At 40.5% G+C, this 14163-nt stretch overlaps 1 protein-coding gene across 3 annotated transcripts; it reads right to left on the bottom strand.

Annotated features, from left to right (window-relative positions):
* Positions 1-1162: 1162 nt before the first annotated feature.
* Positions 1163-13892, bottom strand: paip2b (poly(A) binding protein interacting protein 2B). Of its 3 annotated transcripts, none has more exons than XM_083936767.1 (4): positions 13660-13892; positions 4572-4738; positions 3396-3578; positions 1163-3270 (listed from the first exon to the last, which is right to left on the bottom strand). In XM_083936767.1, exons 2-4 carry the CDS (start codon positions 4725-4727, stop codon positions 3214-3216), a joined length of 396 nt encoding a protein of 131 aa, XP_083792893.1. In that variant the 5' UTR covers positions 4728-4738; positions 13660-13892; the 3' UTR covers positions 1163-3213. The 3 variants fall into 3 exon arrangements, with proteins under 3 accessions (XP_083792893.1, XP_083792894.1, XP_083792892.1); XM_083936768.1 differs by having other exon boundaries at positions 13681-13892; XM_083936766.1 differs by lacking the exon at positions 13660-13892 and adding an exon at positions 9470-9616.
* Positions 13893-14163: the final 271 nt, after the last annotated feature.

The raw sequence follows: 14163 nt of genomic DNA, 5'->3' as shown, positions 1-14163 counted from the left end.
CTTATTTTTTGAAAAAAAGAGAAGATGCTCTTGGTCCATTCTTCTTGCAGTCTCTTCCACAGTTTCAGTTTCTTAGCTATTACTTTGTTGCCAAGGATTTTCAAAAAGATTCTCTATGGGATTTAGACCTGGACAATTGCAGTGGAGGTATTACATGTTGCTGAAGGAGGTTCACATAAACTTTAGCATTCCCCTGCCATGTAGCTGTACAAGAGGCCCAACTCCTGCTGCAGAAAACATCCCCAAACCATGACACTTCCTCCTCCAAATTTAACTGACTTCTTCACACACTTTGGGTTCAGTCTTTCCCCAGTCCTACGCCGAACATGATGTTTCCCATCAGACACAAATAAATTGAACTTACTCTTATGTGCCTCAGCAAAGGCAGGTCTCACCTTTTCATTCTTTCTACTGATGAGGTTTGGTCACTGCAGAGTGGACTCAAATCATCAACAGCGAGACACTGTGTGCCGAGACAGATCCTTGCCCTGTTCAGCACTGAACTGGTGAGCAACTCCAGCTGCAGTGTTGAGCCGATTCCCCATTGAGAGTCTTTCTATAATCCTGTCTTCTCCTGCACTTGTTTTATGAGGACAGCCGGCCTTTTTGAGGGATCTAAAGGAATCTGTGTCCTTGTCAAGTTTCAACATTCTTGAAATCACAGACTCTCCCTTTGGTCTTCATCTGGACAACCTGCTGTCTCAGGGTTTCAGTCTCCTTGAGAGGTTGACATCTAAAGTAACCAGGAGAGCTGCCAGATAAAACAGGTTGTATCCAACAACTAGGTCAATTGTCACCAAGTTCCACATTAACCAATAACGTTTCTGTTGAAGTACCTTGCTTTAAAAAACATGCTAGTACAGCGGTGGTGTAGCCACAGTGGATATTCTATCAAATTCTGAACAATAAAAAACAACACTTTCAGAATAAATCAAATTATAGTTTGTTCTCTAATTTTGATCTCCAGTGTTTTTTTGTGTGAGGATCTAAGAAATGAGTCGCTGGTTATTTTAAAGAGGCTGTGTGTATATTAAATGACAGAACATGGCATACTGTATAGGTTTATCAGGGTTTTTAACCGGTGTGTATCAAAATGTGAAAAAAGATTAACAGAGAGCATTTGTCTTTAACATCTTTATTCTTCTTTTTTCATTATTTTTATTCGTATTGAAATTCATACTCTGTGTCTTCTGGACCTCTTTTTTTTTTTATAACGGCTTCTGTCATCTAACGCGTCTAAACAAAATCACCAAAAATGATTTCATGTTGTACAATCCACCTGGCGGACATTCCTATTGGCTTCACCAGGGTGCCATTCGACAGATGGGGTCCAACACTGAGGAAGTTCCATTTTAACTAAGATGTCACGCTCTCTTCTGCACAGTTTAAGAACACACTTGAGTACTTGTTAGGCTGAAAATTGGAAACGTTGCATGGATGTAGAGAAGTGATTTCCCTGGTCAGATACTTCTTAATAAAATGAAGCACAAGTGCACCAAGTGTCTCCTTAACACTTATATACAGTAAAATACATAGGACATTATTGCCACTGTTGATACCACTAATGAACAGTGACATTAAGAACATCAATGCTCCGATCTCAAGATGACCATACTGCCTCTGCATTTCCAACCCAAGATGGGTTGAGAGCTAGAAAATCTGACTAAATAATTCATATTGTTAGAATGCAGGTTTCCCAAAAAGCATCTTCACATATGTAACTTTTTCTTATTGGCTCACAACTTAACGGAGATGACACTTGCACTAACTGTCAATGCTCCAGGGAAAACTAGACCCAACATAGATTTATGGTTAAAAAGAACTTCCTCAAAGACGTCGACCTACAAAGAGAAAAACAGCAAGGAAGCCATACTGTCTGCCATGTGTTCCATACTGCTTTATTTTCATTGGCCATGACAATACTGTCCCCTCATTTCCTCCTGCAAACAGGACTGAATGGACACCACAGGTTACTGTACCCAGTAGAGACACAAAATGACCCATCCTCACAAACATGAAGAGAAAAAAAAAAGGAGGAGGAGAGGCTGTTTGAAAACCTGATTTGGATATGGACTCTTGATCTGATGCTGAACAAACCAAGTTGTTCTGGCAGAAAGAGGCAGTGGCTGTGTTCCAGACCAAATACTCCCCTGTAACAAGGTTCACTACACCCCATGAATCCAAACTGAATTAAAGGATGAAGCTGTGAACAAAAAAAGAATTGAGAACTGAGTTGGTTTTAAAAAAAAAAAAAAAGTTAAAAAAATCTCTGACCTCCCCTCTATAATAACAGGTTTCTTGCTTAATTCAACTTGATGCATGATTGAGAAACTTGTGCCTCTGTTCTAATAAACCAGACAAAAGAAACATGGATTTCCACATAAATTGGGAAAATAATTTCTAATCCATGAATACACCTGTCCATGTCTGTAAAGATCACTTCAAAACAAGCGTGCAGGGAGGGTGGGGACTGTAGTTGGTTTGGAACGAAGCCGCCGCAAATACAAATAGGAACTTGCCTTTCTAGATGCACAAGGGCGGTGATGTCACAGGGAGCTAGTGACATCACTGGAGCAAACGTTAACAGGTTTGAATGACCTTGATGACACAACAGAGCAGCTGCAGTAACCCATCAACCTCCCCTGAGAGGTCAAGTCGTTCTCCAATCTCACTGTCATGGAAACCCTCAACCTACTGACGGTGGTTTTTCAAATCTGACAGCACACAAATTATCAAGTATGTGATGTCATTTTTAGTTTTTCTAGATGTTTTGGATTAACGTTATCTCTTGGCATCACGCCTTGATAGCTGCCTTAGTTCCAAGGGGACGTCAATGAGATCTGCATGCTCTGTTAACATCAACAGTGCCATCTGAAATGCAATGATGAGCTAGCGCCAGCAGTAGGGCGGTGCTGGTATTACACCCCTCCCCCACCCCAGTTCCCAATGTCCCTCAGTTTACAAGAAACAAACAGGAAATAAAAAGATTAAAGAAACAAAAAGAAAGAAAGAATAAAGAAATCCCCCCACCCCCCAACTGGGCCTGCCAGCACGCCATTGACTTCAAGTGTGTAGGCGTGAGTGTGTGTATGTGTGCGAGTGTAAATCAGTGTGTGTGCGGTCGTGGCCGCCAGAGTCTCTGAGAATATGTGAGCACTGGTGTGTGTATGTGTTTCTGCGTGCGTGGAGGCTCCATGGGGGTGAGGGGGACTCCTAGTATTTCTTCCCCGGGACAAACTCCTTCGCTTCGGGATTCAAGATGCTCTTCCTCTGCAGAAAAAGAGTAAGAAAAAGAAAAAAAAGTGTAAGAGAAAATTAATTTTAACCTAAACCCTGTGTTCTTTCATTTCCAAGTGAGCTTCTCTGTTGTGAAATTAGATCCATCTCTGACTCACCGCCACCTCCTCCAGGTTGTTGTGGTGATCGCTGACAGACAGACCGTTGAGCTGCTGCTGCAGCTGACCCACCCCCTGGTTGTTGAGGTCACGCGAAGGAATGAACCAATCCTGGTCCTCCTCCTCCAACATTTCTTGGAAGCAACGCTCCAAGAACTCCTGCTCCAACAGCTCCTCTTCCACCTGAGAGATGAAGAGGGAGAGAATAAAGAGAGGTGAGTGACAAATGCATGGGCAGAGAAATTGGTCGAAAAAAAAGCAAGTGGATGAATGGACAGAGGAGGAATATATGAGAGATTATTTGCATGACAAGTAGGCGGAAGATTTCCCCAAAGAGAAATCCTCTCAGCAATGGGGTGGCATTCAATTCCAAGACTCGTCCAGGCAAGCAAGAGAAAAGAGGTCGAGAGGTGGGATAAAAAGGGGCATAGATTATTGGAAGATGGACTCCTAACATGTAATTAAAGTGAAAAGAAAACTCAAGATTTAATTGTGACTGGATATCAATCAGCTGGCCCAAGTTTGGTAAACACCGGGACATATAGGAAAAGGCCCTCATTTATTGTCATCATCTTCTTGTCCACTCAAGTAAAAGGCACAAGTTCCCCAAAAAATACTGAAATCAACTACAATGGACTGGGTTTCAGAGGCAGATCCAGACGTTTGAAATTGAAATAAAATATATTAACACAAAGTAAAAGATCCTTTCAATTTGTTTTAAAGACCTGGGACCAAAATATGTACAGTGAGGCGTCTTACAGTTGAAAACTGAACATGTCAGTGCTCTCTGGTCGACAAACCTTGCAATAGAGACAGGTTCTAATTTCATCATCTGCTGTAAGCAGTGCTACACTATCGATAAGTACCTCATATCATACAACCTCACTTCAGAATAACTCCTATCCCTTCAGCATTCGACCCAATCAATGTAATCATAAGTTAGAATTTGGCTTGATACGTATTAGATAGTTAAAATTTTATTGTAAATATATTTTGTACACTCCGGGTGTCATGGTTTTGTAACAGCATACCGGACTTAGGTTTCCTATCTATTGGGCATCGTTTCAGTTTCAAGTATAGTGATACTAAACGTGGTATTGGTATCCAAGTTAAAGTGCTGGTACTGTGACAGCCCTATGTGCTTTAGGTCTATAAAAAATGGGTATGCGCGCGCACCTGTCTGTTATATTCTTCTTCATTCTCCATCCACATGTACTCGGCGAACGGGTTGGCGTCGCTGCCCTCTCCTGCGTGCCCATTGGCCACTGGCTCCTTGCCCTCCTTGCCCGGAGCTCCACCTCCCGGTGTCTTGGCCACCTCTGGACCGCTCATCTCTGCCGGCTCTGCACGAGAAGACAGGTTTGCAAGAGCAATAGTTAGGAAACTGGTCAAGACTGAAAAACATACGTTTTGCTAAATCATAAAACTCTTCATTGGACTTAATCTTGTCAAAGTATACTTACAAAGCTGCTAATATTTTTAGCTCCCAAAACTTAATTAAACACCATGACAACTTTATTATTTTCCTTTCTCGAAGCAAAATAACTTTTGACTCATCTCCGATTCATTAGCCAACAGCCAACAGTCTTATTGGCTGTTAAATTGACATCATCTCTTCTGAATCAAGGCGCCAACGTTTCAGCCCGGGATCCAAATTAAACAAATTAGCAGCATCTCAATTGCATTTTAGCTACAGCTGAAAAAAGGCTCCTGCGGGTAGAATGGTCTCGTCAAGTCTCAATACTCCTAAACAATTAAACACCCAAAGAACAGTTTTCCATATCTCATGATCCGAATGAGAGAAGGAGGGAAAATTGCAACACCAGCTGGGACTGATCCTGGTCTCCAGAAATCTTCTGTGATACATAAAAATGTTCGTAGTTACCGCAAACACCTAAACGCCTCTGAGGGCTTATTAGAGTTGTTGGCCTTTTTACGACTCCAATCAATCTTATTTCAGGTTGGTGAATTGCAGAGCTGCGGTAAAAGGCCAACGTGAACTTTTAAGGAAAATACACACACTGACCCAGACTGATATCATGAAGACATATAGTGACATCCCCAGGCAAACAAACTGTTTAATCAGTTGGATAACACCGACAGAAAGAAAATATCACAATGTCAACTTTCTCATATCTATACAGAGTTCAGCTTCAGTGTGGAGCACAGAAAACCAGCAGAATCTAAACCAGCACAGAAAACCAGCAGAAAAAAAGCACAGGTTAAAAATGGTAGAACAGAGTTATGGCAGTTATCTGTGAGTCATCGTATGGAATCGTGTCACACATACACACACACACGCACGATTTATTGGCAAACCGGTTTCTAGAGTAAAAAATGATAACCTCTGAGTACTGCACAGATGTTTGGTTGACATTCTTGCTACAGTGGCATTAAATTATTACTTCTGATGTTGAGCTTTATGTGCCAAGTTAGTGAGTGCTTATTTCATTTACTGATAATCAGTATTTGCTGCACATTTTTATCTTTTTCTTTCTGCTGGAATTACTTAAATATCCACTGAATGACACTTAAATGAAAGCAAAGCTGGTCATCACACTTGAAATTCAAAGACCCAGCTGCATCGTTGTGTAAGGAACTTCCATCCTATTGAACTTCTTCTCCCAGCTTGACTATGCTTAAAAAAGGTAGCTGACATTACAAGAGGAATTAATAATACCATATCCCAAGTACTACATTTAATTATGAAAAATTTGAAAATTTAGACAGGATCATTTCATTTGTGCATCCCTTTCCTACAACGCAGAACTGCCCACCATAATGACATAATCCTCAAACTGCCAGCCAGCTCAAACAGACTTGCCATGACTCAACTGCGGCCTTGCAGCAGGGAGGGGGTAAAGAGATGATCTCAGTCGCCCCGGGGTCAGCCTGATTCAGACTATGGCAATGTTTGACTTGCGAAGACCGAGTCCCAGCAGCTTCACACATAAGAACCTGATTTTCAAATTCAAGACATCGTGTTATGTCCACACCTATTCCTATTGTTTTTGTCTCAGTGTAACAAAGCCAACATATGAGAGCTGAGTTTGACCCAAGGTAGATACAGTTGTTACCAACTGTAGCTTGTGACAGAACGGACACACTGTCCTTCAGAGTTCAAATCAACATGTATAATCTAAGTAGGTTAGTAGACTAATAAGAGGTGTGTCTGCCTGGCCCAAAGCTGCCAGTGTTTCTGTCAGTCAATGATGAAGCAGTCTAATAACGCAGTGCAGAGATTTACATGATATGTTAGCTATGAAGGAAAAACGTCAGGGAAGGGGCGGGTGAGAGGGTAATACAGAACATTTTGTAAAAGAATACGACAACCTAAATTTAATTTTGCACTAGTTGCGCAATGTGCATGAGTGTGCCAGTGTGTTGAGTGCCTGCACTTGCTGCAGTATATAAAGTGTTTTGGAATAACAACAAATTAACGTTAATTGCAACCGTTTAAAAAATGCAAAACACGCAACATGTGCTGCACTGAATTCAAAATATCAAGCATGGGAGTAAGCAAAAAGAACAAGACAGACAAGTTTACCCTAGAATAAATGAATACATATATACATCTATATATATATCAAAATGTAATTTAGAAATGAATGTAGGTTGGAGCCAAAATAATCATTTTAAGTCATTTATCTAGCAAAAATATGAAAAATATTTCTGGTTACAACTTCTTATATGTGGGGATTTGCTATTTTTTTCTGTTATACAGCATTTTAAATGGAATATAATTGTTTTTGTACTGGTGGTTGAACAATACAAGCTACTTGAAGGCATAACATTGGGCTTTTGACAGGCAATTATCCCTATTTTCTGATATTTCATAGATTAAACAATATATTTTTTAACTGAATATAAGTCAGTATTAAAATGATTTTAAAAATATATTGATAGTTGCACAGCCTATTAGAGAAGTTCCCTCAAAATTGTATGAATTTCATAAAACTAACAAACTTATCACATAGTCCCCAACCCTGTAAATCAATTCCAACAATTGAGCCACTGTAAACATGCTCAGGCGACAACAGTGCACGGCGGGTGAATCGGCCTGAACCAGGAAGAGTGGAGACAGCGAGGACTCTGCCATTATGTACCGCATGTAGCACTTAACATGTTCATGTTGCATAACCATGTGTTGGTCACCATGTAATATTTAGTTAGCAGAGCCTGGAGTCGCCCATGCCTGCGAGGAAAGTGTTTTGATTCCAATTGTAGAAGAGTGAAGGATAAACAGCCGAAAGGTAAAATGCCGCTGTGCAGGAGGACTACACTACTACATGGAAACACTGGTTGTATTGATGTCAACACTTTGAGATTTCCTGATAAGAAATCCATGAGCTATATGTAGTATCTCAAGGCTCAAATGAAGCCTTCTTCTTGATGAATGCCAATAATTAATTACATTTTGAAACATTGAGTGATTATACATTTCTTTACCTTGACATGATTTCTACACCCCCCATCCTATTTTGGAATAATACCTATCCATAGGACTTAACTTTTTTGACTAAAAGGAGTGGATTACATATTTAAAATTACACATTGGGTGGAAAAAACCCAAATGTCACGATTTAAACATGTCATTTTACAACTACTGCAATTAGTGCTATAATTCAAAAAGATAATTTACTTTCAATGGAATCGTATCGTGATGAAATCAGACATATAATATACAAGTACGCCTTTTTGTGACCTGAAACTAAAATTCTTAATTAATAAAATTATAAAATACTTATTATTCTCTAGTATTTAATACACACATATGTACAAAAATATGCTTTACCATGTGGTTATTTCATATAGACTAGGCCAGGGGTGTCTAATCCTGCTCCTGGAGGGCCCCGTCCCCCATGTTTTAAGTTTCTCTCTGCTCTAACAAACCTGATTCTGAAGATTATCAAAGCTGTGACGAGCTTCAGCTGCTTGGTAACAAGTAGAGCATTAGATTCAGGTGTGTTGGGGCAGGGAGAAACCTAAAACATGCAGGACAGTGGCCCCTCCCTGGACTAAGCTATTTAGGACATCATATATACCCTTATCAAGACACAAAATTAGGCGATTTTGGCTTGCCCCAATTCCTGGGTTTATTCTGATTAAACCATGTCAAAGAGAAGAGCTTGCCATTGCCCACTACATCATTGCAAATTTTAATAGTTTTGGAGTTTGGACTGTTGGAAGAAGAAATCATTAAATGGATCATTTCACAGTGGGCTCTGGGCAACTGTGATGGACACTTTGCAGAGACTTACGTTTTAGTTCTAAAACATTTCTCCAAGTAAAAACCATTCATCCCAATTGTAAAAAGACTTTGAAAACATCTGGAATGAGTTGGATAACCACAAAATACTACACGTACGTCTAAATGCCAGGTCAGTCTGATGAGTGCGTTTTGTAACACTTATCAGAGGAACCTAAGACTGTGTGTACCTGCGTGTGAATAAAAAAAACTTCCTGTAAAAAAATCTCCAACATAGATCCAATCTGTGCAGATAAAAACTAGAGAACACGGAAAAGCTAAGATAGGTTTATGCAACTGGTCATATGGGCTTTTAAATCCACACAATACAGCGCTTCATAACAGCTTATGTAATGTCAGTGTGCTGTGCCGTGGTAGCTCGTAGCATGCTAACGCCGCGGGCTGAACCAGGTGTCCGGGCCTACCTGGAAAGTTGGTAAAAGGATTGAACGGCTTTAGCCGAGGTAATGCTAAGTTGCTATATAGACACACATTAGCTGTGCTGTCAATGGGCGGGCCTAAAGGTGAAAGCTATCCCAGTAACAACAAAGGGTAGCGAGGTGGCTTATTTTCAATAAAGTGATTTTACGTTAAAACGACCTACAAAAGCGGCAAATGAAAAAGACACGGTGCGCTTTTACAACGCGGGAACCACACACCGAGGTCAAACTCCATTTCCCTGCTCGAGGCCAAACAAAGTCTGCCGCTCCGCACTGAGCTAGCATGCTGCTACAGCATGGCAGCATCACTGAAGCAGGTCAACACAACAAGCCTCCGCTCACAACACACAAAAAAGAACCGTCAAGCGCTTGGAAGTTGACGTTACCTGGCATCGTGCTCTCGGTGTTGACTTCAAAGTCTGGCGTTACACAAAGTTATGGCGGGTACACACAGCGAGGAGTGCGTGTTCGTCGTTTCTTCTCCGGTGGGATTACTCGGTGCTGCGATGCAACGTAGCTCAACTTAGCTAAATCCTGTTAGCCACCTTCGCTAACGCTAGAAGCTGGGGCGGTCACGTGGTCTGGTGTTGCATTCACGTTCTTCTGGGATGTGGGAATTAGACCCAGAGACTTCTCTTTATTGATCCCGTTGGGGTAACTCCCGCAAGGAAATTGAATTTCCAGCAGCTTACAAAACACTTGTGTAGAAAATAAGGAGGTATATAAAAATACAGTATAAGATAAACAAGAAACTCTTAGCTAAATATATATGGAAAGTTAAACAACAAACTATTAGTAAAATATATATAAAGTAGAGATAAGAACACAAGTAAACTAAATTCACAGAAAATTAAAACAGATAAGTTAAGTGTAGAGAAACGTATAAGAGGAAACATATATGATGAGCATATGGCAGTAGGATTAAATTATTGCATTTGAGTGGTGGATTAAGATAAAAATAGAAGAAAGTGTCCAGGTATGCAAGAGTAGATTATTAATTGCAGTGAGTGGCTCCCACTCCTTCTGTCCTCTTTATTTCCTCCTCCCCCGAGTGAGGAGTTGTAGAGGATGATGGCCTGAGGATCAAAGGAGTTCTTGAGTCTGTTGGTCCTAGACTTGGGCAGGAGCAGCCTCCTACTGAACAGGGTCCTCTGGTTGCTGATGACAGTGTGCAGGCGGTGGCTGGCATTGCCCATAATGTCCAGCAGTTTGTCCAATATCCTCCTCTCTGCCCCTGTCACCAGCGAGTCCAGTTTCATGCCGACAACAGAGCCGGCCCGCCTGATCACTTTATCCAGTCCTTACATTAATGTGAAATCTATTTTCACATAAATGTAAAATAAATGCTTGCTACAATTTCTCACAAAGAACAACCCAAGGTAACATATTCACACGTGTTGTTTTATCCGACCACCAGTCCAAAAGTCTTTCAGTATACAATGATATTAAACAAAATCTGAAAAAATCATGTTTTCTTGCTTAATAAATTACTTAATCATGGATTCAGCAATGTTTTGAGATTAACTTATTGCAGTCTATAAAGTGTTTTGGATTAATAACGAATTTTAACATTGATCCCCAGACAGTTTTACAACAAATATACAATACCTAACATGTGCATGCACTAATTTTAATATATCAGGCATGACAATAAGCGAAAAAAACAAGACAATCAAATTTACCAAAAATGATGTCTTGCTATATATGTCAATGACAAAATGTAATTTAGAAATGAATGAAGGTTGAGGCCAAAATAATGGTTAAAGTCATTTATGAAGCAAAATATGTGAAAAAGATTTCAGTTTACAACTTCTCACATGTGAGGATTTTTTTTAAATAAGTTTTTATAATTTTTATCAAAACATAATTGGGTTTTTGTACTGGTGGTTGAACATAATAAGCTACTTGGAGGCGTACTGTAGCACCAGGCTTTTGACAGGCAATTGTCACTATTTTCTGACATTTTATAGATTAAACCATAAATGATTTAACTGAATATGTCAGCATAAAAAGGATTGAGAAAAAATATTGCTAGTTGCATACCCTATTAGAGAGGTTCCCTAAAAAAGAAAGTATGAAATCCAACAAGCTAAAACTTATCACATGATTCCCAACCCTTTAAATCAATCCCAACAATTGTGGAGCTGGAAGAAAATCATGTTTTCTTGCTTGATAAACGACTTAAACATAGATTCAACAATTACTTGTTAATGGTTCAGTCTTAGATTTAAGCTGTACTTAAACTAACTGCATTTAAAAAATAAAATTATTAAAAAATATTAGCATGCAAAGGTGCATCTGGAGAGCAAATGAAGAACAGACTGACCTAAGTGTCGTCAGAAAGAACTGATGTTTGTTTATTATGCAGAAAAATATTTCTACAGCAACAGACATGGCCAAGAAATCCAAGCAGTTATGCCGCAACATCTGGTGATATCCCACCACAGTATTTCCATTCCTTTTCCCCCCAGAGGCTAATAGTGTGTGATTAGATGATGGATCTCAAGACTGTACAAGATCCAGCTCTGAAGCAATCTGAGCAGCAAAACACTGTAAATCACTGACACTTTTTCCTCTGCTGTCCATTCGGATGTGTGTTTTTGCCCCAAACCTATTTAATCAACAATGAATATCAAAACACAAATACACACCATCACACTCCATAAGGACCCCAGCCTGAAATATATATATTATGTTTCTCTATTCTCTGGCAAGATGTCGTTATTTACCAATTATTTGCCAATTAAAATGACTGACAGCAGCTGACATTGTTTCCTAGCAGCAAAAAGGGGATGGTCAGCTTCTTCTGATCAGCTAATAAAAGCAATTATCAAGTCAAAGTGCGTCCATTATGACCCATACATTTATAATTTTGAGTTTTAAAACTTCTCGCCACATCCCACAAGGCAACATCACTTTTTGGTTGAGCTGTTTGCAACTCAAATCCATATGTCACCCACAGGCCAAGGGTCATAAGCCACACACGAAAGTTGGGAAACCAACGATTCATTTAATCGTTTTGGCACTACACGTCACAGTAACGTGGAGTGTCGAATATCGGAGCTCACAATGGGTACGTGAATGCAACATGTGAACAAACATCCCTGAAGCTCCGCCACACCACCACCACACTTTTTACACAAATGCCTGCGTGGCCTCGGAAATAAAAGCCTTTCGTCCGATTAATGACCAATAAGCAACACTTTAAATTCAGTTTTTTTGCGGAGGCCTGAATGATTATCACGAAGAACAACAGATTATTAACTCATAAGGTCTGTTGTTCGAGTGCACGTTATATATATAGCCTAATATAGCAGGCCTATCAGTAGCCTACCATGCACCCACCGGCCCCTTTATTAAATAGGTACACCTGTTCGTCAACGCGAATATCTAATTAGCCAATCATGTGGTATCAAGTGTATGCATTTAGGCATTCAGATATGGTCAAGACGATCTGCTGAAGTTCAAACCAAGCATCATAATGGGGAAAAGGGGTAATTTAAGTGACTTTGAACGTGGCATGACTGTTGTTGCCAGACTGATCTACCGGGTTTTTCACCCACAATCTTATCTAGGGTCTCAGCTCAGGGTTTTAGAAAGAGAAGATATCCAGTTAGATGCACCTCCACATGCCCTGCTGATGGCAGAGGTCAGAGGATACCACACTGGTCTGAGTGGAGAGGAAGGCGGTAACTCCAACAAACACTCGCTACAATCGAGGCTGCCTCGTCTGATGAGCAGCCTATCGATTTCTGCTGTGGCATTCAGATGCTGGGGTCAGAATTTGGCGTAAACAACACGAGAGCATGGATCCATCCTGCCTCGTATCAAAGGCTCAGGCTGCTGCTGCTGCTCGTGTGATTGTGTTGAAGATATTTTCAATTTGAAGTATTGATGCTGAACCATCCCTTAATGGCCACAGTGCAGGCTACTCATCCCCATACTTACTGCTGGATGTGTCACCAAGCTGAAATAATGTCAAACTGCTTTCTTGAACATGACAATGAGTTCACTGGATTCAAATGGCCTCCACAGTCACCAGATCTCACACAAATAGCACCACGATATGAACCAGAACACTGTGGAATCTAAGCCACGGACAATCAAGGAGAAAACAAGCAAGGTGTACCCTACATCATAAAGTATGTTATGTGACTAAGTAAAGATCTGCGTCCAACATTTAAAGACAGCTTATTCGTGACACTGCTCAGATGTTGTAGCCCACCACATTACAACTACACAGGAAGTTGCTTTTCCATTTGCATTACTTGTTTTCAGACCGATATTTGAGGGTATTGCTTATTGAAACACCATAAGCAATGTTAACCGTCAAAACTGATGCTATTTAACTGACTAAGAAAACCTAGTGTGCAGAAAACAGCAAAAGTCAACAATTGCTTACACAGCGTTGTGAAGACAGGTCTGGCTATGCGAGAATACTTCTTTATCAAGTTTGGCACCCGGTGAGCGTTTCTTGTTGCTTTCTTTCTACTCTTTCTTCCTGTCTTTCTTTCTTTCTTTGTTTTCTGTAGCAAACAGCTAGCTCCCTTTACTCCACCAATAACAACAGACTCACCACACAACTTCAAGTGCTTACAGGGGGGAATCCGCAAACCAGCTGTCGAGAGGGGGGGATGGCTCTTTTCCGGTCCCGGACGTCACAGGAAAACCACACAGTGAAGAAATTCTTGTAATAATGTCCAATACGCTAAATTAACGTTTGTCTCCTTTGTCTTTTCCCTCGCGTTATTGGCAAAAAAACGAATAAATCCACTGTTCTTCTGTCGAAACGTCGAGGGGGAAGGCGTTGTGTCGTGGGTCGCGTTTGTCCAGCTGTACACTTCAGTCATTGGTTGGAATCTAAGTCAGTAAACATTTCCCTGCAATGCTATTGGCCGAGACGACCACACGCCCCGCCCCACCCCAATTCACATAAGTAAACAAAATATAACCCATTTTTCTCGTTGCCCCTTTTTGTAGTCAACATGAGCAGTTAATATTTGACTGCGCGGCTGTGTTAACCAAGTCTGACCTTTCTTTAACAGACGAGGTCCTAGTTTTATGTTTGTTAAGACTGTTA

This window comes from Echiichthys vipera, assembly GCF_963691815.1.
Source record: "Echiichthys vipera genome assembly, chromosome: 22".
Classification (NCBI taxonomy): Eukaryota; Metazoa; Chordata; class Actinopteri; order Perciformes; family Trachinidae; genus Echiichthys; species Echiichthys vipera.
Note: the sequence above shows the minus strand (reverse complement) of the source record. Positions and strands in the feature narration are given on the sequence as shown.

Bases quoted from the DNA above. Each gene is read 5' to 3' on its own strand.
- paip2b (XM_083936766.1), bottom strand. The intron at 3,579-4,571 runs GTGCGCGCGCAT...TTCATCTCTCAG, and splicing joins AAGAAGAATATAACAGACAG to GTGGAAGAGGAGCTGTTGGA. The intron at 3,271-3,395 runs GTGAGTCAGAGA...CTTTTTCTGCAG, and splicing joins ACAACCTGGAGGAGGTGGCG to AGGAAGAGCATCTTGAATCC.